Raw genomic sequence first — 25,954 nt, forward strand, 5'->3', positions numbered from 1 at the left:
GATGCTTTGATGACAAGAAGTAATGATACAAATGTTATTGACCAACTCCTGGGAAAAGTCTTCTATGTTTCATTTTACTTAAAAAAAAATTTGAGCAGATATGGGGAGAGTGAAAAATCTGAGCAGATATGGGGAGAGTGAAAAAAACAAAAACAAAACTTTAGTTATTATCAGCAAGCACATTCCTAAAACCACAGTGTGGCTAAATGGTTTACAAAAACTCAGTTTTATGGGGACATCAGCCTGCTTGTCATCCACTTTTGTTGGATGGACTTAGCCCCACTCCTTGCCTCTCTCCATTCATAAGAAAAGTTTAACACTTTGTCTTTCTCTGCCCTTCAAAGTGTAACAACTTGCTCCTGAGCAGATTAGCAGTCTAATCTTTCTTCCCCTCTGCTGCTTGAAGAGAAACATGAAGTGGGTCTGGGGTCAGGAAGTGCTCAATGTGGTCTGAACTCACTGACCTCCTCCTATTCTCCCTACTCCCAGTCTGTAGGCAAATCCTAACCCAGATTTCAGTTTCCTCATCTGCCATAAGAAAGGATAGACACTAGTTGACCTCTAAGGTCCTTTCCAGGCTGTAGCTAAGAGGCTAAGATGTTACTTAAGAAGTAAATCCTAAACAAGCTGTTGTCACCATCGCCGTTTTCTGCTGAGCATGCCCTCACTGTATATGTGTGTGTGTTCTGTTTGTGCTGTGTGAGTTTTTGGGTATGTATGTGAAATATGTTTGTGTACCTGTGTGTGACTCTATTCGAATGTGTTTGTGTGCATCACTCTATGACTGTAGAGAAGGGGTTTTGTGTGTATCTGTGTATGTTCTTGAGCATCTCTGTATGTGGACATTGGCAGAAGATTGACGCTGCCCAAACACAAGTGACAGGAAAAGAGAGGCAAGGGTGGCCAGCCCACCTGTGCCTTCCGCGCTACTTACCACTTCAGGCCTGGAAGCGCGCGCATCCGGCTCTGTGCCCAGGTGCTGCCCTCCAGCGCCAAGGGCCTGAGCCCCGAGGCGGCAAGGGCGGTGGGCGGGGCTATCCCCAGCTATGGGCGGGGCTATCCCGGGCGGTGGGCGGGGCGGGCGGCGGCGCTCCGGGCATGCTCGGCCGCGGCGGCTGCTGGCGGGGCGGGTCGCGCTGGTGCCCGGCCGGCCGGAGCTGCGGCGGCGGCGGCGGCGGCGCGGGCCAGCATGAGGGAGCCGCTCGGTAAGTCCTGGCGTGTCTCGCGCTCTTGAGTCCCACCGTCCATTTGGCTAGCTCCCACGGCGCTTTCGCGGGCCTTGCCGGCAGCCTCTCGCGCTCGCCCCCCAACTTCTCCAGCCCGGACGTTGCTCCTGTCCGAGCTTCCCCAGCGTTAGGGGATGTCCGAACCCCGGGTGGCAGCCCCGCCTGGAGCCCCCCGCGCGGTGCTCAGTCCGGCAGCCGAGCCGCGGCGGGCCCCTTGCCCGCAGCCCAAGGGTGGGGAAGCGCCTGCAAGTCTGGGAGGGGTCCGAGTCCCCGAGGTGCCAGTCCCGGGCACGAGACGCCGAAATCCCCGGGCGGGCTCCGAGGGCCGTGGCTGGCGTTAGCGCTCGCGTCTCCAGTGGGCGCGGGGAGGGCTCGGGAGGGCTCGGGAGGGCGGGGGTCGCTCGTTGCCCTCTGTACATCTCCCTACACAGCGGGGGGGGGGTCCAATTAACCCCCTCCCTCACCTGCGCGCCTGACTTCACGGACCTCTCCACCCTAGAAACTGAGTCTCGGCTCGGAGTCCCCGAGGTCCCGGTTCCCACGGCACCCCTAGCAGTCGGGACCTGCGGGCGGGACGTTAGGAGCCCGCCACCGCCGCACCCCCGCTCCCTGCTGGTGTCTCAGCCCGGGCCTTACGCGCCCACCGCGCTGCGCGGTCGGGACTAGGGATTAGGACACTACTCGCTGCTGCTTCCCAGATAGAGCAGCTGCGGATCCCGGCTGCTTGTGGGGTTCGGGAAAGAACCCCGCTTGGGGGTGCTGTAAATCAGTTCGTTTATGGGATCTGGAGCCTGGCCGCCATGGGTCTCCGTGCCCAGATCTCAGCGAGTTCCCTGTGGTTCCTCACCCCCAGTCGCAGTCAGTTCATCCCCAAATGCCAGCGTTTGACTAGATGCTGTGACCACAGTGTTGCTCAGCACCCACTGCTGAAAGCTCCACTCTCGCTTCTTGTCAGTGGTTAAAGAAACCTAGCGCTTGTCGCTGATTCTTCTGGGGGGTTGAAAAAGAAGCTGTGATTTTACTGGTGAAGAAAATAAGTTAATTAATTAAAAACGGGAACTTTACGCCAGCCACTACCTGGCCATGCCCTAGTCATTGCTCATCCTGGATCTCTAGAAGCAGAGGACTTTAAGGAATTAGTTCCCTCTCACCTCTCCCAAAGTCTGGGTGTCAGGCCTTGTCTTCCAGAGAGGTCTGGGCAGTGGGGACCACACAATTCCCAGGTTTTTCCTGTCGGTGACAGTTTAATGTGATATTTCTCCCACAGCTTCATGTTTTCCTACTCTGGCCTTTTGTCTTTTCAGACTTAAAGAATGAACATCCCAGGGATTTGGGGTGAGGGTGGAAAGATGGGGAGATTCTTGGGAGGGAAGTGAGAGGTGGGATTTTGGTGGTCAGAAATGCTCTGTTTTTTTTTTTTTTTTTTTTTTTTGTTTTGTTTTGTTTTTTTTAAAGCAGACATAGTGTAACAGTAAAGGTCAAACTTTAGGAAAACTGTGCCTTATGTAAGGTAGTTCTAGAGTTTAAAATAGTTGGATTGAGACCATCCAACAAAGCAATCTTGAAGAAAGATCTATGGAAATCACATAGAGATTCTGTTTGATGGGAGTTGTGTTGGTTTTCATATGAAATCATGAGTTTGGTAAATTCCTTTGGTTTTTCCTAGTGTTCTGAGTGCTTGGACTTCATTATTTACCTTGATATTAGGTGTCTAATTCTGTCACCAGCTGAACAAGCTTCCTGACTGTCTCTCCCTTTTACTCCAGACAGGCAACATGTAGCAAACTTTTACTCTTGCTGGAGTGGGTGAGCAAATATTTGTTGAACAGAGGCCTTTAATCTGTTGGGCCTTCCTCCTGCAAAATTTCACCCTCTGCTGCAGAGACTGGGAGGTCAGGCCCTTGGCAGGCCCACGAGGGATAGGGTGGGTGGAGGAAGCCTGCTTCAGGGGGAGAAAAAAAAAAATTGTCTTTCCACCCTCTTGGAACATAAAATGCCTGAGTGACCACATGCTCTGGAGTGCTAGAGGAGCTCATCAGAGTTATCTGATAACTCATCTGAGAGATCACAGATTCCAGAGGCCTGCAATGTATTGTTCAGTAGTTATAAAATACAACTGGTGATCCAAGATACACAAGGAAAATAGAAAGGAACCAATTTTTCAATTAAAAAATAAGGTAAATATGAAGATTCTTGAAGTCTGCTTTTAAAATGGTATTCAAAGATAAATTCTTTCATTACCATCAGTAAAGAAAGCCCAGGAGTTGGTGGCTCCTCCAAGTCCTCCTTGTCCTTGCTGGGAGAGCCCCCTGGTTTAGACGAACAGTAAACACCAATCATGGTAGGAGGCCAGAGTTTCCCTTTTAATGAGCTTGGCCAGACTCCACAGTAATTAATCTGGAGAGAGTTTAGAACATAGAGCCTTGGATTGAAACAATTGTTCTGTTGTGACTTTCATTTTGATAAGCAAAGACTATATCTCTGGAATCTTCTGGGCCTGTTGCAGAGCCCCTTATTGCAGTTTCTTCTAGTTGTTTGAAGATGTTGCTTTTTTACCTTTAGGATTATCATCCTTGTGAAAACCTTTTGCCTTGTGCTTTACTCCAAAGGCCTGTGGCTTGAAGAATACTGAGAGAACTCACTTGCTAAAGCCAGCAGCCCAGGGAAGGGAAGATCTGTCTTCCTATGCTTTGCTTTAGGAAATCCAGGACCCACACCCATATTAAAACCTCAGTAATCTTGATTTGAATTTAGGGTGTTTTATTTGAAATTTATTACCTTGACTTTTTATAATTGTATTTCTCAACAACTTTCTATAGATAATATGTTTAGGAACAGCTTGCTCAAACTGGCAAACATTTATGATCAATCCACTATCTTTAGAATTTTCTGCTTATTGGTTATCTCTTTATAGCTTACCTAATAAAGCTTGTCTCTGCATGTGTAAATGAAAGAATTTACGTAACTGTTATGAGGAGATACTGCCATGTATTTCAAATAGGCAAAAGAAAGAAAACAGTAACAACAACAAAAAAAATGAAAGCACCTCTATGCATAGTTGGAGAAATAGAAGCAACTATTTCTTCTGGTTATCTCTTGGCACAGTAGGGTTATTAGGAATTTTTTTTTTTTTTTTTTTTTTTTACTTAAGCTCTGAATTTTGCAATGTTTACTTTTGAAATAACTTTACATGACCCTTGTAATTCGAAAATAAATAAAAATGTAAAAATTATACGAAATAATTTGAACTTTAACATTTTTATCCTAAAGATATTTAAAAAGTATGAAATAAAACTAGTATGTTAAAAGTTTAATAGAAATCATTACATGGCAGGCTTTATGTGTTATGATGATGATAATGGAATAAAATTCTAACCTAGTGTAAGTTTTATAGTTATTTTTACAAATAACCCCAAATTCCAGATGATTGTCAAAAATCATACCTAATTTCAGTCCTTTCTTAATGATTTGTAATCTTTAAAAAATGTTAATCAGGTACTTGGGGTCTTTTATAAAAAAAGAGGTGAAGTAGCCAGAGCATGAATTGTGTGACACAGAATTTAGAAGTGAAAGAAGACAGGAGTGTGTTCCCAAGTTGTGGAGACATAGAAGAATTAGAAAAGTAATTTATCTCTCATTCTCATTAATCCAGCAATTAATATTTCAAGATTCTTTTTATCTTGGACCCCAAGTTTTCCATCCCTTTATTTTTTTTCTTTTTATCACCTTAAGGAAAGCAAACTCAGTGGTGGTTCTTCTGCCAAAACGATTATTTCACAGATTAGATCTGCTTTTCATGCCTTATGAGTTTTTAATGACATGAGGGCTGTGGCAGAGCTGGTCCTCACACTGTGTGGTATGGTAACAACAGTCTGTGAGAACTTGTCCCAGAACTTAAAATAGAACTTTGGAGTTATTTATTTAATAATTAAGACTTGCAAGGGAAATGGAAATCCTATTGTCATTATAAAAAGCATAATTCTACAATTACCAAAAAAAGCTGCAGAAAGCATTCACAATTCATGTATTACACCAATATACTCCATCCTGAGTATAGCAGTATACTCCATCCTGATTTGTTCTGTCTGTAAAAGAGCTATTTACCTCTTGTTTAAAGAAAGTGTTTTGCTCTATATTAATCATAACATTAGACCTGAAAGTTGTCAGTTGAAGAAATATTTACACTGAATTGCCAACAATTTGAGGGACTGATTACATCTTAAGTATGGAATGTCAGTGAATATAACTGAGATATTTTAGGTTTTTTAGAGGAGTAACTATGTCTAATCAAGACCTTTAGAATGCAAATTGTAATCTTGTATTGGGTTTCTTCAGAACACATGATCTTAGGCTTACCCAAAACACGTTAAGCATATCTATGGCAGATAAAATATGTGTGCCAAATTCTAGATCCTTATGTAATTTATTCTTTTCATCTATTCTTTTCTTCACTCTTTCTTTTATGGTTTAGAGTCTTCCAAATATGCAATATATTTTCAAAGATACATTTTATTAATCATACCTAGGCAACTCTTTGTTTTTTTAAAAAGTTTTCTTTGGAGGGGAGCCTGCAACATGAACTAAAAATTAATATAAGAGACAAATATGCATGATTAGCTATATTATTATTTTTTAATAATAATAATCATTATGTTATTAATCATTGTTACTATAACTTAATTAAGTTAAAAACTTAATATACGAATTATGAGTGATTATGACAAATTACTGATGATGAAATGTTATACTAATATAGCTTAAGTTAATTATAACATATACACAATAGTAAGTTATATATACTTAAGTTAGTATTAATGAAATTAAGTATGTGAAGAATATGAAATTGCCAATATTTGACTATTTTTGACCTGTTAGCAACTTCGTATCATCAACATAATATATTTCATGATAGACATCATTAAATACATTAAGTACAAATAAGGAAATTTTTTTTAAAAACCCAGAGTCCGGTATCATTATTGAATTTTGTTATGTTTCCTTTTGGTGTTTTTCCCCTTCTGTGTGTACAGGTGTATAAATAAAATTGATATCACATTAATCTAGCATTTGAATCATGTCTTTGTTATTTAACGTAGTAGTATGAGCATTTCTCTGTGCTATAAGATACCTGAAAACATAATTTTATACATGTGTATTCATATTATAGTCTGCCATATAGATGCATCAATTTTTTTTAGCCATCCCCTAATGAACATTTATTTCAATGTTTTATCACAAATAAAACTTGGATATATAGCCTTACACTTCTACGTGTATATACCTCTGAATATTTCATTAGGATAGATCCTAAGAAGTGACATTAGTACTTCATAGGGCTTCACATGTTTAAAGATTTCATTACATATCACCTATTCCCCCCACCCCACCCCGCCTCCACCCCTTTTTTTTGTACTGGGGATTGAACTCAGGAGCACTTGACCACTGAGCCACATCCTCAGTCCTATTTTGTATTTTATTTAGAGACAGGGTCTTACTGAGTTACTTAGAGCCTTGCTTTTGCTGAGACTGGCTTTGAACTCACAATCCTCCTGCCTCAGCCTCCTGAGCCTCTGGGATTACATCAGCTAATCACTTTTCAAGAAAGGAATATGCATTTGTGCACAGCCCCTTGCATACACACTTACACCCATAGGTAGAAGAGGCCTGATAAGTTACCATGCCCTCATAACAACAAACACAGCTTTTTTAAAGCTTCAGTAATCTGGTATGTGAATAATGGCATTTTGGTGTAATTTGCATTTCTCTGATTACAGGTAAGAGTGAGCTTTCTTTTTTATATTTTTGATTGGGTATTTGTGTGTTTTAATTTTCAGTTCATGTTCTAAGCAAATTTTAAAAAGGAAAGAAAGTTCTGGTTGCAATGAGTTTATTAGTATTTTGTTTCCTCTCCATGTCTTAGGGAGCCCTATAACTGTAATTATGGGAATAAAAATATTGTTTTTTTTTAATAAATGGAAAAGGAGGAGGAAATGATACATGTTAAATGGCATTTATTTGCTGCTCTCCACGCTAGTGATGAGAATAAACACCACCTGGATTGTAACATCCGCCAGGGAGGGGGTTGACCAGGTCTGGTCTGTCTTTACATTCTCTAGTGCAGAATATAGTATCTGGCTTGTCCAGTGCAAAAAAAAAAAAAAAAAAAAAAAGTGTTTTAATGAATTTAGATTGGAGTTAAGTGCGCAACACCTGCTCTCTGGGATGGAGAATAGCTAGATGTTTAACTCACTGGTCCTCCTCTTCTCAATGTGTGGCCATTTACCTCTGCTTTCATGAGTGGCCTCTGCCCTGGTGCTAATGAGGCCAAGGTCAGAGGGTCTATCTGCATATGACCTACTTAGCTTTGCTCTGTGCCATGGCCACTAGTTGTACTCTTCCTTTTTTTTTTTTTTTTTTTTCCTCCTCTCTCTCTTTCTCCTGTGGCCAGCTGACTTAGAAATGCATGCTATTCATCACAAGGGAGCACAGTCTGGAGATCCCAGCAGATTTTTAAGAGCTAGAAGGAGCCTAATGAACCTCTAGTTCAGGCTTCCGGTTATTCTCTTGCAGGGGAAGACTGAGACCCAGAGGTTGTTTTTTCTCCCTGCAGTCCCAGGCTCTATCTAACTGGACACACACACCTCAACATGGTAAAATAGGCATCCAAACAAGAAGAGGGAAGCAATTCAGCTCCACCCTTTAGTATCAGATAAGTGTTAACAACAGCTTCCTGATTTTATAATCCTGACCATTTGAATATAAATGATAGAGCTAATACTTACCTCAGAAATCAGCAATACAGAGAAATTGCTTTATGTGGTCTCTTTGGTGGTCTTTGGGAAGGGACAGATAATTAGTCTTTGAAAATCCATTTGCATTGTTTGGGGAAAAAGAAAATTTTGTGAGAAGCCACATCAATGTTTATAGAGCACAATTCACAATAGCTAAACTGTGGAGCCAACCTAGATGCCCTTCAGTGGATGAATGGATAAAAAAAAAGTGGCATATATACACAATGGAATTTTACTCAGCAATAAAAGAGAATAAAATCATGGCATTTGCAGGTAAATGGATGGCATTGGAGAAGATAATGGTAAGTGAAGTTAGCCAATCCCCCCCCCCCCCAAATGCCAATGTTTTCTCTGATATAAGGAAGTTGAGTCAGAGTGGGGTAGGGAGGGGAAGCATGGGAGGAATAGAGGAACTCTAGATAAGAAAGATGAGAGGGTGGGAAAGGGAGAAGGCAGGGGATTAGCAAGGATGGTGGAATGTGATGGACATCATTATCCAAAGTACATGTATGAAGACTCGAATTGGGTGTCAACCTACTTTATATACAAACAGCATTATGAAAAATTGTGATATATATGTGTAATAAGAATTTAATGCAAAAAACCCAAAGTACATGAATAAAGACATGAATTGGCATGAATATACTTTATACAAAGATATGAAAAATTGTGCTCTATATGTGTAATAAGAATTGTAATACATTCCGCTGTTGTATTTAAAAAAAATAAAATCAATTAAAAGAGAAAAAAAAGAATTTTGTGGGAAGAGTTGGGTTGAATCAAAGTCAAATTACCTGTCATACTGTTGAACCAATAATTATTTCCCATTTCTGTAAAAGAAATGACCATTATCCTAGTCATACCAAACCTAAAATCCATTGTACTTCCCCTCCTGAAAATTACTCCTTTTCTTCTTATCCCCTCTACTCACATGCCTGCGAGTTGTAGTTGAGGGGACATCTAACTACTTGTCCCCCCTCTGTCATCCCTCTCTCCACTTTCCTATTCCCTTTCTTGCCAGATTCACCATTGAGCAGTCTTTTCTTTGCCTGGATCCAGTTGTGGTTTCCATTACCTACTTGAGGTCCAAATTCTGTTGATGTTGCCGATAAGAGTGGCCATTTCTATGTAGGGTTTTTTGTTTTTGTCTTTTTTTTTTTTTTAATTTAGGGTTTTGTTGTTGCTGTTACTCCTCTCTCATTTGTCCTAGATGTGATTTGCCTGTTTTTTGGTTTTACCCAGCAGGTTTTATGATAGCTCAACATTACTTAGAAAGAGCCCATGACTTAAAATGACCAAAGAGGCTTGTGACGTACAGTCAATGATATATTTGTGAATGAAGCATATTGCTGGATATTTAAAAATTAATATCAGTGTGGCCATCAAGACATATGGATAAGGGAGGCACTGACTTGTGAGTGTGTGTGTGTGTGTGTGTGTGTGTGTGTGTGTGTGTGTAGAGTCATCCACAAGAACCATCTAATTCAAGAGAATAAGGGAGAATTGTTTTTCTTTTAAAGTATATAGTTTTTAAGTTTAATGCTACCATATCTTTTTGATTTTTCTTGTTTATATATTATTTGGTAAATTAGGGAACTTGATGATGAGGAAGGAAGTATAAAATGAATAAGTCTTAAATAGTAGCCTGGTGTTCAATCCCAAGGCTGAAAAAGCCTAAACATAAAGACCCCAAAGAAGGACTCAGTGGAAAGGTTTTGGACATTTTATTACTCGCTCACTTCTAGGTGGCAGTGGGTGGGGGAGAATATGGAGGGCTGCACCTGCTTAAGAGCAGGGGAATCTATAGGATAGATTGCGTGCCCACTCTGCAGGTGCATTCTTTCAGGTGTTTAGTTAGTCCATGCCTTCACTTCTCCATCACAGTTGTTCTGTTTTGATGCCTTCCTAAAGCCTGGAGATACAAAGTGGCCCATTCCCCTTCTCACCCATGCTCTTGCAAGCCCTTCTTTACTCACCTCCAGGAACTATCAGCACCTTCCCAGGAGTGTTAAATCTCAACACATGGACTTCAAAGCTAGGCAGACCTTGGATCTGCCACTTAGAAGCTGTGTCGCCTTGGGCTTGCAGCCTCAGTATTCTCATCTGTGAAATGGAGATATCCACAGCTGCATCGGGAAGTTGATGGGAATACAAAAGAAAGCAAAGTGCCAAGGAACTGACACAGTGTCTGGCTCATGGCAGATCCTCATGGATGTGGATTTGATTGTTCATGTGTCCTGTGATTGTGGGCTCCTATTGTACGTTCTTCCTCCTGGTTGGTAGAGAGAGTTTATTGGGGCCATGGGGTGAGAGGCACAGAAAGTAAATTAACCCTGAATTGAAGGGAATTCTTGGTGAACTTGTATATCGTTGGGACAGTATTTTGAGCACTTTACAACCTGTCACAGGCATTTCCTAAGGGCTGAAAAGAATAGAATATAAATCTAGAGATGTCATGGATTGGTCAAAAACCTCACCCAGAAAAACTTGGCTCTCCAGCCTTGTTATTCCTCTACCTAAATTAGAGACTACATGCTAATAAATATTTCTTTTTTGGTTCCACGTCATGAAAGTAACAGAGAGACTGGGACTAAACTCAGTGGCACCTACCTCAGTGTTCTTGTGTCTTGTTTCCATCACTGTTTCTTCCATTGAAACTTAAGTTTTAACATTTTATTTTTCATTTTAAAAACAAGACAGGGGAAAAAAACTTGAAAGATTGCATCTATTTTTTTTCCTTTTTTTGCATACTCAGCACAAAATCTTTCTTTTACAAAAAGGTTATTTTCATCAGTCTGATTTTTCTTCTTTGTATGTGCTGTTCTACAAAGTTTGTTTTGATCAAAAGCCTTGTTTGACATAACCCAAGCTATACAGAACCAAACTAGGAAAGAGTATATCATATGGTTGAAGGCCCAAGAGAGTGAGAAGGTCCCTGAGAGCCAGGTTGCTGGTCTGCCCTGATTTCTCTTAATTAAAAGAGAAAATCTTTCCAGTGCTATGAAGCCCAATAGAAGTGACTGTCTTAACAGCCTGAAAGTTCCTAGGCACCACATATTCTTCTTTGGAAAAAGTGATGGATACATCTATTTTACAGATGAGAAAATAGGCTTAGAAGATAAGTATCCTTAGATAAAGGCTGCCAGGGTGGAAATGTAGGTCTTTCTGATGTCAAAGCCCACACTCTTCATACTGTGCCCTGCTCCCTCTCCAGGATGGCATAGGTGGCAAGCTCCCTTCACTAATGTATGCATATGCTGTATTGTAATTGCCTCTTTTCTAGCTATCTTTACAGCTAGACAGTCAGATCCTCAAGGGCAAAGAATGTGTCTTGTTCACTGTTATAATTATAATTCCTGGCACATTATAGGCACTCAGCAAATGTGTTTCGACTATATAAAATAATACTTTTTTTCTTAGTTACTTGGCTGGAAGTTGAAATGTACACTCAGAGAAGACTAGATATGTGGGTGATATAAGGCAGGAATGGCTTTGGAAATCAAACAAGAGTAACATAGCAAATGATACAAAAGAAATCAGGAAATGGTCTGAACTCCATGGTAAAATTAGCAACTGTTTGAAATCTTTCCATAAGCAAGTAACCTCAGAGATAAACTAGAAACATTATAGCACAATAAATCTATAATGTTATATGTGTATGGTGATTTACACTTCTGCATGTTCTCATTGGGCCCACTAAGCAGTCAGGTGAGATGGAAAGATAGTAACATTGCCATTTTGCACATGACAGAACTGAACCTTGGTGTGGTTACTCACTGGCTCCAGGAATCCGAGTATCGGCAAAGGGCTGCCATCACACCTGATCCTGTGCCAGTGTACCTGTACACAGACAGTTCCAGGTTGTGAAATGTGTTGTTAACAATAATGATGGTAATAAGTTAGGTTGATGTCATATTTCATTATGCATTTGTCTTTTTTTTAAGTTGGTGCATTATAATTACACATACTAGTGGGATTCATTATGCTGTATTCATATGTACACATAACATAATTTGCTCAATATCCTTTCTCAATATCTTCCCTTTCCCTCTCTTCCTCCCTCCCCCAATCCACTTGCTCTGTTTTACTGATCCCTCTGACATTATTATTATTATTATTATTATTATTATTATTATTATTATTTTATACATGTTCTTATGGGATTCATTGCAGGATATTTGTACATAAACCTAGCAAAATTTGATAGATTTTGAGAAATTCTCCCCTCCACCACCTCTTTTTTGGAGGAGGGCTACTGGAGATTGAATCCAGGGGTGCTTTACCACTGAGCTTTACCCCAGCCCTTTTTATTTTTTATTTTGAGACAGGGTCTGACTTTCCCAGATACCTTGGAAGTTGGGATCCTCTTGCCTCAGCCTTACAAGTCTCTGGGATTATAAGTGTGCACCACCATGCTGTCTCCTCCTTCCTACTATATCTATCTATCTATCTATCTATTTATTATTGTATATTTGTCTTTATAGCCACCTTTTGAGTTGGTGTCTGAGTGATAGAATCAAAGTTGTTGATTTAGAATGCTGGAAAGAAATGTTAAAGGGCCATCTTTCCAGTGCAGCAACTTGGTAGATACCTGAGTTTCCTATACCTCAGCAGATCGTCCTAGTGGCCACTGTAATTGACATGTTTGTGAGGAGAAGCCTGCCACCTCTTGAGGCAGCCCATTGCATAGATAAGGGTGCTAGAGAAGGTAAGCTGAATATGACAAAGGTTAGAAATAATATGACACTGTTCAGAAACCTCTGAGGGGAGAGGGTAGTGATCATTGTGAATGTGGAAATGCAATAGGAGCCAGGTTGAGCTGGGATTGACAAGGCAAAAAGCATTAGCCTTGGGAGTGGAAGTTTTCCACAAGTTTAGATGGGGGCAGCAACGTCGGTTACTGCTGGGCTTGTGGTCTCCCCTGGCCTCTTGGGCTCCTCACGTGGCTGTAAGTCCTGAGTGTTGAAGTCTGTGTGCTCTGTGCTCCTGCTCCCCGGGGTCTGCCTACCTCTGAGGGATGGAAATGAGTTTGTAGTTTCTAGCATTCGGAATACTTTTCACCTCAGATCTTTAAGGTCGGGTTATGACTTGTATACCTATACATCTTTTTCAAAAAATTTTTATGGCTTGGTATGGGTTGTCATGCCATTTAAGGTTTTGCTAAGTATAATTCCAAACATATAGTCATATTGGACCAACTTCCCCATCCCTAGTAGGAAAATGACCCACATATACATTTTGGGATGGTTATTGCTTCTTCACCATTCTGATAATTGAGCTGCAGTACAACCAGCTCTGTGTGGAACATATGCCAGTCAGCTCTGGAGCTGACTCGGATGTGAGTCAGAGGGTCTGGGACTCTGTTCTAGGCCCCCAAGATTTTGTTACTAAGCCATTTCTTTACTCTTGGAATCACTGTACCCACAGTGTACTTTATGTGCCAGGTTCCCTTCTCATATGTATTCACATGCAGCTTATCTAGTGAACTCCTAATTATTCTTCAAAACCTAATTCAAATGCCCCTTTCTCTTTTGTGCCTTAATTCAACGGGTATTTATGTATTAAGAAGATACTAAATACTAGATACTACTGGAAAGTAGGCATGGAACAAAGCAAAGACCTTGTCCTCAGAGCCTTGAGCCTGTGTCCCCATACCTCTGATTTTACAATAACATCTCATTTGACTATAGTTCCTAGCCTAGTGATTTGCTCAGTTGAGTCAGAGAACAAATGCTGCTTCTCTTGGTCCTTCCTTTTCTAAGTGAATGACCCAAGTCAGGCAGCCCTGGGAGTGTCATTCCAGAGGAGTGTCAGGAATGGTGAAGTTGCCATAGAGATGTTCCTGTGAGTGCAGTAGCTGCCATAGAATGGAGGGATGTGATGGAAAATTATAGACCTACACTGTGCAGACCTCCCCAGGCTGACAACAGGGACTGTCCTGCTCCTGTGGTCTAGTGGGCAATGCAAAGCCAGGACATGCACAGTCAGCAGAATAACACGAGGGACCCCAGGGAGAATTCCTGCTGACAGGAAGCACAGGCGTCTTCCTCACACCTGCACATGGGCCAGCAGGCATTTCCTGGCCATTGTTTGTGGTGGCCACAGTGACTCTATTTCTAAGCACCAGCAAAGTGGGGCTGGAGCTGGCCAAGCTCTGACCAAGCCAGCTTTTTTTATGCTATCACCAGGCCAGAGCTTCAACCAGCCTCTGCAGAGGCTGAAGCAGTGGTGAATCCATCTATCCATCTGACCACAACCTGTCTCCCACCTGGTGAATCAACATGGCAGCCCTGCCTGTTTGCTGTTTTCTTCTTTCTTGGTCCGCTTGCCTTTGGGCAGCTTATACTGGGGTCAGCTGCTGCCAATTAAGATGGCAGAATTTGAGTGTGGACACCCTTGACCAAGAGATGCAGCACTTTCCCCCAAAAGTTGTTGAGGAAAAATTCTGTTCTTTAAAGTCTCACGTGGAAACTTTCATATTGCCCAGCAGGTAGAGTGTGTGAGCTGGATCAGCACGTTGTTTGTTTTCTCATTATGAGCCTAAGCACTTCAAATCTATTTCCAGCTGCTAGTTAGCCTCCCTGGGGAGCTGCCCTGGCAGTGGCTTTTCCGATTGCTTGCACTGGAGTGTATCATGGCTACGTGTTGATTAAAGACTCCCTCTGCCCTTCAGAGCAAAAGGTATGCCTTCAAGATGAAAACAGGCACATATAATAAGATTAGGCTGGGTCTTGGTAGTTTCTCATTTTAGAAGCATGAAGTAGTAATTGCAGCTTCTGTGTCTGTGTTTGCTCTGCCCTGACTCCTTTGGTGCGCTTCTTTTTAGATGAGTGGGGCTAGAGGTCCTTGGGCAGTTTTGATCATTTCTTCACTTAAACACTGTTTTGGACTCTTCTCCAAGAGGTAGTCTGCCGCAGTCTTGGCTGGGCACAGAATCACGAGCCAGTCAAGCAGGAACAAAACTTTATTTTGAAAAAGCCGCCGCAGGCAAGCCAAACCCGGTCCTCCCACGCGGGCGTCTGCCGGAACCGCGCGCCTCCCGGAGCCAGGGTCCCGGACCTTCCCCGGAATTTCCTCCTACTATCTTTCCCCAACCAATGGGAACTCTCCAGCAGTCCGGTAACTTGAGTCCTGTAGCAAGCCAAGGTGAACAGCAGGAGCCCAATTTGCATATGAATGTAAATCTTAGCATAATAATACCTCAGTGGCTAGTTGGCGTCGCTTTACAACCAAAGGTGCCATTTATATTTTGTTTGTGGCTCCTAGCATTTGCCCCCTTCTGTTTAATTAAGCAACAAGCAATGTGGCTATGGACCGTGCCTGGTAGGTTGTCCAATTTAACATATGGTTCTTACCCGTCATGGGAGAACTGACCTTTAGGCGTCAGCTTCCTGTCTTAGGTTGAATCCATTGTAATCAGATCAACCCGTCACTGACTACCGGTCCAGCATTCAGCCATGCTTGTGGATAGGCCTATGCACCAGTGGGGGGGGTGAGGTTCTTGCCTCACCTCTGTTGGCCCCCAAATTTTGCCTTGGTGCCAGTGGGGGGGTGAGGTTCTTTGCCTCACCTCTGTTGGCCCCCAAATTTTAGACCATCACTAGTAGAAGGGAGGAGGATACAGAAATGCCACGACATTAAGCCAATTGATGGCTCCTTGGAAAAATTGCGTCACTGGTGACACCATCAGCAAAGATATGCCAGTATTACCACAATAAACATGGGGTGAGCTGGCAAGGAAATTGCATCACTGGTGACACCATCAGCAAAGATATGCCAGCAGTACCACAATTCGGTGCACCAGATGATATTTCACAATGTATGCAACTGATATATAGTCCAGGCAAGTTCTGGAAGCAGTTCAAATTGGAGGAGTCTATCAATGTGTCCATTTCCTCCCAAAGTAAATCAAGTCCTTGATAGCATTACTTGTTGAGTTATATTCATTGATGCATCAGTTTATACAGTTTACTGTGATTGCTATCATAGAAGCTGTAGTTTGGTTTTATCTTAGTCTTCACCGGCACTGGGATGGAGATGGGAATTCTGGCAATGATGCTAAAGAGACATTATCCTGAACAGAATTATTAAATATAATAAAAAGGAAAGGTGAAAGTAAACAAACAGATCTGTTAAACTCCTTTAAAAACAATCCTTAACAGCTGTTTACCAAATTTAAATTAGCAAACAAACAAATCTGTTAACCATCTTTAAAAACAATCATTAACAGCTGTTCACCTAATTTAAATTAAACCATATAAATCACGTGAATAAAGAAAAAATTTGGATCCATTTTTTCATGAGCGCTCCTCATATAAGAAATATGGACATACATACATACAGACATACAACACAAAACAGAAGTGTGCACACAACATACAACACATAAGACAATAGTAAATAAAGGCCTTGTAACTATACCTAGGTGAAATCTCCATTGCAATGTTTAAAAACTCCACAGTCAAAAAATAAAACACAGTCAAAAAATAAAACTGATCAGAAAAACATTAACCTAGGTTTGTATGAGCTCAAAAAATAAATAAATAAATAAAATAAAATAAAATAGAACTTTATGGTGTGGGAAAAATGCAATAATAAAATAGATATTGAAAAAAAAAAAAAACACCTTGGTTAATCACTGCCGCAGATGTAAGAATAGCCAAGCTGGAGCTCTGGATGTCAGCTGTTATGAATTTGAGTCAAATCATCTTCTTTTTCTGTAGAAATTGTTTTAGTTAATCTCTCTGGAATCCAAATCGGTTGTTGTTCATCCTGTGGGAAAACACAGACAGCACCCCGATTCCATACTATGACTGGATCGGGGCCTTTCCATTGTCCTGTTAGAATATCTTTCCAAAGTACCTTAGGCTTATGTACATTTTTGGGGTACAAGTGTCTTTCCGCAGCACTAAGTCCCGATGAATCTAAATTTAAAAAGTTTAGAGTAAAAAGGGTTATTTTAAGTTTATCTTTGGGGGATATATACCCCTTTCCAATTTCCTCCTTTTGTTTTAATAAGTACATTTTAATAGTTTGATGAGCTCTTTCAACTATGCCTTGTCCTTGTGGATTGTATGGAATTCCTGTTATGTGAGTAATACCAAATGATGAGCAAAATTGTTTAAAAGAGGTGGAAGTATAACCAGGACTGTTGTCCGTTTTTAACTGTTTTGGAACACCCACAGTGGCAAAATTTTGTAAGCAATGAGCTATAACATCTTTAGTTTTTTCTCCGGCATGAAGGGAGCCCATCAAAAATCCGGAAGAGGTATCAACTGTAACATGTAAATATTTTAATTTTCCAAATTCTGGCAAGTGTGTGACGTCCATCTGCCAAATATGGTTAGGTATCAGTCCTCTAGGATTGACTCCAAGATTAACTTGTGGTAAAAATGTCACACAATTTTGACATTGTTTTATTATATGTCTGGCTTGTTCTTTAGTTATTTTAAAACGTTTTTGTAAAGTATTAGCATTGACATGGAACCTTTTATGAAAATTTATAGCTTCTTCTATTGTGGAGAAAATATGTATGTCATGTGTAGATTTATCTGCTAGTTCATTGCCCATACTAAGGGCTCCAGGCAATCCTGTATGTGCCCTGATATGACCTATAAAGAATGGATCTTTTCGGTCCCAGATTAGACTTTGTATAGCAGAAAACAAAGAGAAAACAGTAGAAGAAGGTGAAATCCTACCAGCATCTTCAAGGGATATTATAGCATTAACTACATACTGACTATCAGAAAATAAATTAAATACAGAATCTTTAAACATCATAAAAGCTTGTAATACTGCATTAAGCTCTACCTTTTGAGCTGATTGTTTGGGAACTAAAAATGTAAAAGTTTGATCAGGAGTAACTACTGCTGTTGTACCATTGTTTGACCCATCAGTGAATATATTTGGAGCATTTATGATAGGGGTTTTTCTTGTCATTTTTGGAAAAACTACAGGATGCTTAGACCAAAAAGACAACAAAGGATTAGATGGTAAGTGATTATCAAATGAAACACTAGTTTTACACATGATTATTGCCCAAGTATTTAACTCATTAGCTAACTCATCAATTTGATCCATAGTATATGGAGTGATAATTTTATTGGGAGAAATCCCAAATACTCCCTTAGCTGCTTTTATTCCTTTGAGTATTAATTGTCTTACAGCCTCAGGATATCTAGTAAGAATAGTGTTAGGAGAATAAGATAAATGTATCCACAATAATGGACCTTCTTGCCAAAATACTCCTGTAGGAATATTTTTTGTTGGTAGTACAATAAATAATAAAGGCAAACTTATATCAATTCTATCCAAATGCATATTTTCCATATACGTTTCAATGATTTTTAATGTTTTTCTTGCTTCAGGCGTTAACATGCGGGGTGAATTTGGATCTGATGGACCTTTTAGAATATCAAATAAAGGTCCTAACTCTCCTGTTGGTATGCCTAGATAAGGCCTTATCCAATTTATGTCTCCCAATAACTTTTGAAAGTCATTAAGTGATTTGAGTTGATCTACTCGTATTTGAATTTTTGGTGGACGGACCATGGTTGAGGATAATAGAACTCCTAAATAATTAATTGGAAGATTTAATTGTACTTTATCTATTGCTATCTCTAGATTATAATTTTTCAATAAGTTTGTAAGTGTGGCATAACATTCTAGTAATGTGTTTTTATCTTTATGTGCCAATAACACATCATCCATATAGTGAAATATTTGTAGTTCAGGATTTTGGTTTCTAAGTGGCTGGATTGTTTTATTAACATAAATTTGACACATAGTTGGGCTGTTAGCCATCCCTTGAGGGAGTACTTTCCATTCATATCTCTGATCAGGACCTTCATGATTCAGTGCAGGGATAGTAAATGCAAAATGTGGACTATCCTCGGGATGAATTGGAATTGAAAAGAAACAATCTTTAATATCTATAGCTAAAACATGCCAGGTTTTTGGTAAAGCAGACAATTGAGGAATCCCTGATTGAGCAGGTCCCATAATAACCATCTCATTATTAATGGCTCTTAAATCTTGTAATAATCTCCATTTACCAGATTTCTTTTTAATGACAAAAATGGGAGTATTATGGGGAGATACGGAAGGTTGTATATGTCCTTCCGCTAATTGTTGTCTGACCAAGTCATGGGCTACTTGTATCTTTTCTTTAGTCAGGGGCCACTGAGGAACCCACACTGGTCTTTCTGATTTCCAAGTAATTTTGATTGTCTCAGTGGCCCTTTCTGAAAACCCAATTCGTGTCTATTTATTTCTTGATCTATTTGAATAGGTGCTGTTATACCTTGTTCTTGTTCTTTTAATCTTTTTTCTTTCCTAAAGCCTTGTTTAGCCCTAGTAGTGGGCGCATTAGGATTGATGTTATTTGTTAATGTCAATCCTAATTGATCTAGGACATCTCGTCCCCATAAATTTACGGGAAGATGATCCAATACATAGGGCTGTATAGTTCCTTCACATCCTTCAGGATCCCTCCAATCTAATACCATAGCACTTCTATGGGGATTAGTCGCCACTCCTAGGCCTCGAAGCGTTTGAGTGGCTTGTTGTAATGGCCAATGTTTTGGCCATTCTTGACGAGAGATGACACTAAGGTCAGCTCCTGTGTCCAGCAGCCCATTAAAGTTATGTCCTTGTATATTTAATTTTAGCATTGGGCGAGAATCTAAATTCAAAGACAGCATAGCCCAATCTACACCTGTGGAGCCTAATCCCTTGGAACCTCTTTCTACATTACGACTGGAAAATTTATCATGCAGGCTGGGTATTATTAATAACTGTGCTATTCTATCTCCTGGTGAAATTACTGATATACCTCTTGGAGAACTAGCTATAATTTTTATTTCACCCTCATAATCGGGATCAATTACCCCAGGACTTATCGTAAGTCCTTTTAGTGTAGAAGAACTGCGTCCCAATAATAAGCCTACTGTTCCCTGGGGAAGAGGTCCTTTTACTCCTGTGGGAATGATTTGAACTCCCATCTCTGGAGTTAGTACTGCTCTGGCAGAGGAGCAGATGTCCAGCCCTGCGTTCCCTCTAGTTTGTCTGATGAGGGATTTAATGGATAATGCGTCCTGGGCACTACCTTGATGGTGCTGTTGGGTTCCTCCATTGCCCCATATATTTGTGGTTTTGGGCCCCGGGGCATTGGGCCCTCTAGTCCGTTTTTTGGCAACGGAGCCTGATACCTTTCTCCATGATATCGTGGGTAAACACTTGGTCTTTGTCCGTTTTTTGATAACGGAATACCCTCTATGGTGGTTTGAGAACGGCATTCATTAGCCCAATGTTTCCCTCTATGGCATCGTGGGCAAATACCCGGTATTCTATTCCTTTGATACCCCGCTTTGTTAAACCCTCCTCTTATGGGGCAACTCCTTTTAAAATGTCCTGTTTGATTACAATTATAGCATGTTTTTGGCCTGGCATCTAAAGCCTGTTGTACTGCTGCTAAGATTTGTCCTTGTTCATTAATGTCTCTACATAATTTAATATATGTGTTTAAATCTTCATGTCTCCATGGTCTAATGACCTCTCTGCAGCAACGATTTGCTTGGTCATAAGCCAGTTGTTTTATAAATGGCATTACCTGTTCTGTATTACCAAATATCCTAGAGGCTGACTGAATAAGTCTATCTACAAATTCAGCGTAAGGTTCATTAGTTCCTTGTATTACCTTAGATAATTGACCTTGTAAGTCTCCATGCCCCTGTAAAGTTTTCCATGCCCTAACTGCATCTACAGCAATCTGTGCGTATACGCCAGGGTCATATTCAATTTGCTGTCTTTGACCCTCATAAGGTCCCTTCCCCAAAAGCATTTCTATATTTCTTTGAGGATAACCAGCTTCTGCATTTCGCTTAGCTGTCTTCATGCAAAATTCCTCATTGGCAACTTTCCATAATAAATATTGTCCTCCGTTTAGCACAGATCGACACATGTTAGCCCAATCTGTTGGTGTCATGTCCAAGTTGGTAACAGATTCGACCATGCTTATTGTGAAGGGAGCTTGCGGCCCATAGGTCGTTACAGCCTCCTTTAATTGCTTTATTGTTTTGAAATCTAAAGCACGGTGAATTCGTTGCCCTCCTGCCTGCTCAAGTACAGGGCATGCTAATCTTTGGGGTCCTGCCTCAGAATTCCGTCCATCAACTACGGGAGTTGAGGGCCGCTCAGCGGTAGATGGAGCTGTTGGTTGAGTTACGCCCTCTGGTGATAGAACGGAGTTAGTAGCAACCTCCTGTTGTAATTCTCCACCTGATGGCTGCTTTTCCTCTAAGCTTGGTTTCTTTAAATTTTCCTCTGTCTGACTAGCTTGAGAGACCTTCTCTTTTGCTTGACCTAGCGTTTTTTCTACCATAGTCTGGACCTCTAACAATTTACTTAGTAGTTTTTCGGTTTGTTTTTTACTGGATTCTAATCTACTATAAAGGTAACGTAACCCAATAAGATAGGATAAAACAAAGCCAAAACAGAATGAAACAAAAACGGAACAGACAATGGTTGTATCAATTTTCTCTTTCTCAGGGCCGAATAACTTCAAACCTTGAGCCAACCATTTTTCCCAGTTCGCCTGAGAAAATTCTAGGGCTAGGGAGCTTGAAATAAAAACAAAATAAATCAAAACAAGAACACATTGTTTTTCTAAATGTTCACCCATTCTGTCGCCTTCCCTCAGGGGCGAGCAGTTTTACTCACCTCTAAGTTTCAGGCGTTCCCCGTACGGGCCACCAAATGCCGCAGTCTTGGCTGGGCACAGAATCACGAGCCAGTCAAGCAGGAACAAAACTTTATTTTGAAAAAGCCGCCGCAGGCAAGCCAAACCCGGTCCTCCCACGCGGGCGTCTGCCGGAACCGCGCGCCTCCCGGAGCCAGGGTCCCGGACCTTCCCCGGAATTTCCTCCTACTATCTTTCCCCAACCAATGGGAACTCTCCAGCAGTCCGGTAACTTGAGTCCTGTAGCAAGCCAAGGTGAACAGCAGGAGCCCAATTTACATATGAATGTAAATCTTAGCATAATAATACCTCAGTGGCTAGTTGGCGTCGCTTTACAACCAAAGGTGCCATTTATATTTTGTTTGTGGCTCCTAGCAGTAGTCATCAGAGCATGAGAGCCCCATACCTGCCCACACATCCTGTGGAGCCAGTGTGGCCTGCATCTCTCCTGCATGAGCCCACTGGGGTTGATTTCTGGTAGACAAAGCCACATTTCTCCACTTAGGTGTAGGTGTACCCTGGTCAGGTTTGGTGTGGATACAGGGAACTGCAGTTCTTCAGGGAGGACAGGTCACAAACTGCCTCTCTCTGTTTCCCCTTAGTGATGGGTCTGGCCACCATGATGGTTTCAGTGGTTGAGCTTTGAAGCCAGTGCATCATGTACAGCGTGGAAGATCTTCTGATTTCTCATGGATACAAACCGTCAAGAGAACCATGTGAAGAGAACCCTGAAGGGCGCCAGCGAGCAAGGACAAGGACCAGAGGTGCCCGTGGCCTGATGAATGGGTATGAAGATGGCCCTGTAGCCTTTGAACACAGTAAATCATCCCCAGGGACAGGACATGTGAGTGACTCTGAAAGCCGCCGCGGCACTCCGAGGGGCCACGGGGAGCGCCCAAGCACTTCTGCTTCTAGAGCTGCTGAGGCCGGGTAAGGTTCCCTGTTGACCTGCCATATTCCTTTAACTTAAAAGTTTGGCGTTGCGTTGCATCTTAGTAATTTTTTTATATTTGGATGGGACCATGAGGAAAAGAAGAGTCTCAGATAAGAACATTTCTTTCCTTTGTGGTATTTGGGGTGTTCCAGCAGCACTTAGCCCAGGGGCTGGCTATAGTAGTCCTTCAGTAAACAATGGTGAGTACTGTGCTAAATGTGTTTTAAAGCTGTGTGTGTCTCTGTTCTCTTTTTTGTTCACTTGCTTCAGGTAGGAATCATTTTGGAACTTTGGAAAAGCTAATTCATGACCACGCACACATTCATGGTACATTTGACTTTCTTATTAATACATTTCGATATTTTGTAGGTTACAGGAGGTTGTATTCCCCTCCATTTGTCACAAAGAGAACCTTTCTTGTGTACTGATATAATTCCCTTGGCTTCGGACCCATCTGCCCTTTCTATTTGCACTGTACTTCATCTGGGTATCCCATCTGAACACAGCTGCATCTGTGGGTGTTCACTATGACATAAACAGATAGATAGCATTGGTTGGTTGGAAGAATGGGATGGTTAACAAAAGGGAGTTTCTAGAACTTACCACAAAGCCAGCATGAGATAGGAGCCCTGAAACTAACTCTCTCCCAAATACTTTCAACTTGGAGAAAACCATTGTCACCCCTTCATAAAACTGTTTTGTCGTTAATACAGCATTGGGACCTAGTACAGATTGGAGAAGAAGAGCTCTCAGTATACAGTTGCTTCATGCAGCTGGTTGCAACCAGCCAGAATGGACAAAGGCAACAAGTGGAGGCAGGGGTGTATCTTTAAGAAAAGCACACCGAAATGTGAATTAAGTCTGATGGGAATCATCCGGCCTTTTGGGGTTACAGGACACCTTGACCCATAAAATTTCTTCCTCATTGTTTGACATCTTTCAGGCAAAAAATGGGAGAGATTTCATTTCTGCAGTCAGAGCAGTCAACACTGGTTACTGGGTAGAAGCAAGAGCGCCTCTTGCACAGTGTAGTCAATGCAGTTCTGTGCTACCCAGTCAGTTCTCATTGGTGGGAACTAGGTTATTCATGAAAGGTAGCATGAAAGAGGACAGGAGGCTGTGGTTCTTTGACCTTGCCCTCCACCATCCACACCTCTCTCCACTACTTTCTTGGGCTTAACTCTCTTGGAAGCCATGTTCCCTGCCATGGAATTTGGATGAGGACTCTAATGGACAAGTTGGCTGAAGGTGAAGGCAACCTTAATTACGATCAGAAAAACATGTGCTTGATTTTCTCCTGCTTTCTGTTCTTTCTAGTTTTTACTGAGTATATCCATCTTCCAATGTGGATTGAAGATATTACGCTTGTACTTTATCTCCTGTTTCTTTTGTACTTCCTGCAGAGCTCATTACAGCTTTAGGCACACAGTAAATGATATATTATGTAATATATGCTGATGGGTTCAACTTATTCTTCCTGCCATTGTGGGAACTTTTGAAAAACAGAAGACTCAATTCTGTATGAGGTAAAGACAGGGCCGTGGAATCCATACAGATGGGCTGTGTCAGTTAGATCAGATCAGAATTGGGTTTCAGAATAGGAGGTAATAGAATCCCCTTTAGAATTCTCTGTGTGTAGTGTGGCCCCCGAGCTCAGGCGCAGCTTGCTCAGGACTTTCTAACCCTTGCATGGTAACCTGGGAACCCTCAGGACCCACCTGCCCAGAGTTAGGTGGGTAGCATAATCAGACCCATAAGCAGTATTTCTTTCTGTCACGAGTGAAGTGCTCAAATAAGTGTTTTTGTGTGGCAGTGGGTTGTTGACTAAGTTCTCCATAAATCTGGTCTCTTTCTCCATGTTTCTGAGGTTTACTGATTAACTTGGGAGGTGTGTGATGGCTTCAGGTTGACTTAAAAAGCAGAAAGAGAAAAGCTTACATATTTTCAAAACTCTATTCCAATATCCAGATCCTCAGAGACTGATTGCAAGGCTTCCTGGGTTAACATGCTTTAGGAAGAAATAAATACATAAAAGTTAAAAATAGTTAAAAGCTTAAAAAACATAAAAACAAAACCAAAAACAAGACAAAACAACCATGCCATGGCTTATGTGAATTCTGAATCTGAGTGAATAAATGGTGTTCTGCCAGCTCACAGCCTTTGATCGCTTGACAATTGCAGCTGTAGTCTGGCTGCCTATCCTCTCTCACACAGTAGCCCCTGCTGGGCTGGTCTCCAGGTTTGGGGGCACTTGGAACCAGGATGGCCATCTAACTCCAAGCCAGCAGGGTGACTGGGGAGTCCTGAGGGCTCCTCTAATGCTGTTTCTCAGGTGGACACCTTGGGCTGGTCCTCAGTACACTGCCAATTTCCTGGGCAAGGTGAAGGCTGTAGTTTGGAAGGCTAGATGGAAGAGATCAGTTTGTTCTGTGCTGGCAGGTGGTAGAGACATAGGCACACTGGTAATTTTTACAGAATAACATGAAGCCCAGAGAATGTCAATGGCTTGTCCAGGGCCACTCAGGGCAACAGTGGAGGGAGCCCAGCTTAGCCACAGGCTCTGGGCTGCCAGACGCCTGGTGACTAGGTCTGGCCAAGTTTGAAAGGGGCCTCAATTCTGTGAGCCCCTTTTATAGCTGCCCTGTGCTGGACTGTTTTCTCATTTCCTTGTCCCTTGCAGGCCTGGGGAGTTGTAGAAGGAGTACATCCTCTCATACCTACTTTAGATGACATATGTAATACTGCTTTTCTGGGGACATTGTTAAGGGCCATAAAGGAAGGTGGTGTCCTTCGTCTGGGGCTTCTTTTGGCAGGATTTTCAAACATATGGAATACTTGTTACCTACCTTGCTAAAGACACTATGCTTAGGAGATTTTGCTATTATTAGATCAAGTAATAGTGAGCATCCAAGATGGTAAAGAAGTGACGATTCAGATGTGAAGAGAGGTGCAGGGATATGTGAACTTTCCCAAAAGTTCTTAGGCTCAAGTAGTGAAGATAGGACCAAGAATCAATTCTCATTTGTACATAGTTTATCCAAATTAATGAGAGAACTGTTTTCCTCAACTAAGTATTAATGTGTGGGACCATTCATCTTATGGCTGGAAGGCACAGAAGATGAGCTCTGGGCCCCTGTCGTGTAACTGCTGCATAGCACAGGGCCCGCCTGGCTCTGCTCCCTGCGTTGCCCAGCCCTGTAGCAGGCCCTGCAGGCCACATAAGCTCAGCCAACCTGCCTCTCCTGTGGCCTCCTGTTGATGGGAT

General features: G+C 41.7%; 1 protein-coding gene across 2 annotated transcripts in view; it reads left to right on the plus strand.

The window, feature by feature from the left end:
* The first annotated feature begins 1,065 nt into the window (after positions 1-1,065).
* The window catches only part of JCAD (junctional cadherin 5 associated), a 53,612-nt gene continuing 28,723 nt past the window's right edge, over positions 1,066-25,954 (plus strand). Inside the window, exons 1-2 of one of the 2 annotated variants that reach the window (XM_081297753.1) lie at positions 1,066-1,205; positions 22,358-22,685. In XM_081297753.1, the coding sequence (XP_081153879.1) occupies positions 22,414-22,685 (272 nt within the window). In that variant the 5' untranslated portion in view covers positions 1,066-1,205; positions 22,358-22,413. The remainder of the gene's footprint in view (positions 1,206-22,357; positions 22,686-25,954) is intronic. The other variant, XM_081297754.1, reaches the window with a different exon arrangement.

This window comes from Spermophilus citellus, assembly GCF_964194105.1.
Source record: "Spermophilus citellus genome assembly, chromosome: 6".
Classification (NCBI taxonomy): Eukaryota; Metazoa; Chordata; class Mammalia; order Rodentia; family Sciuridae; genus Spermophilus; species Spermophilus citellus.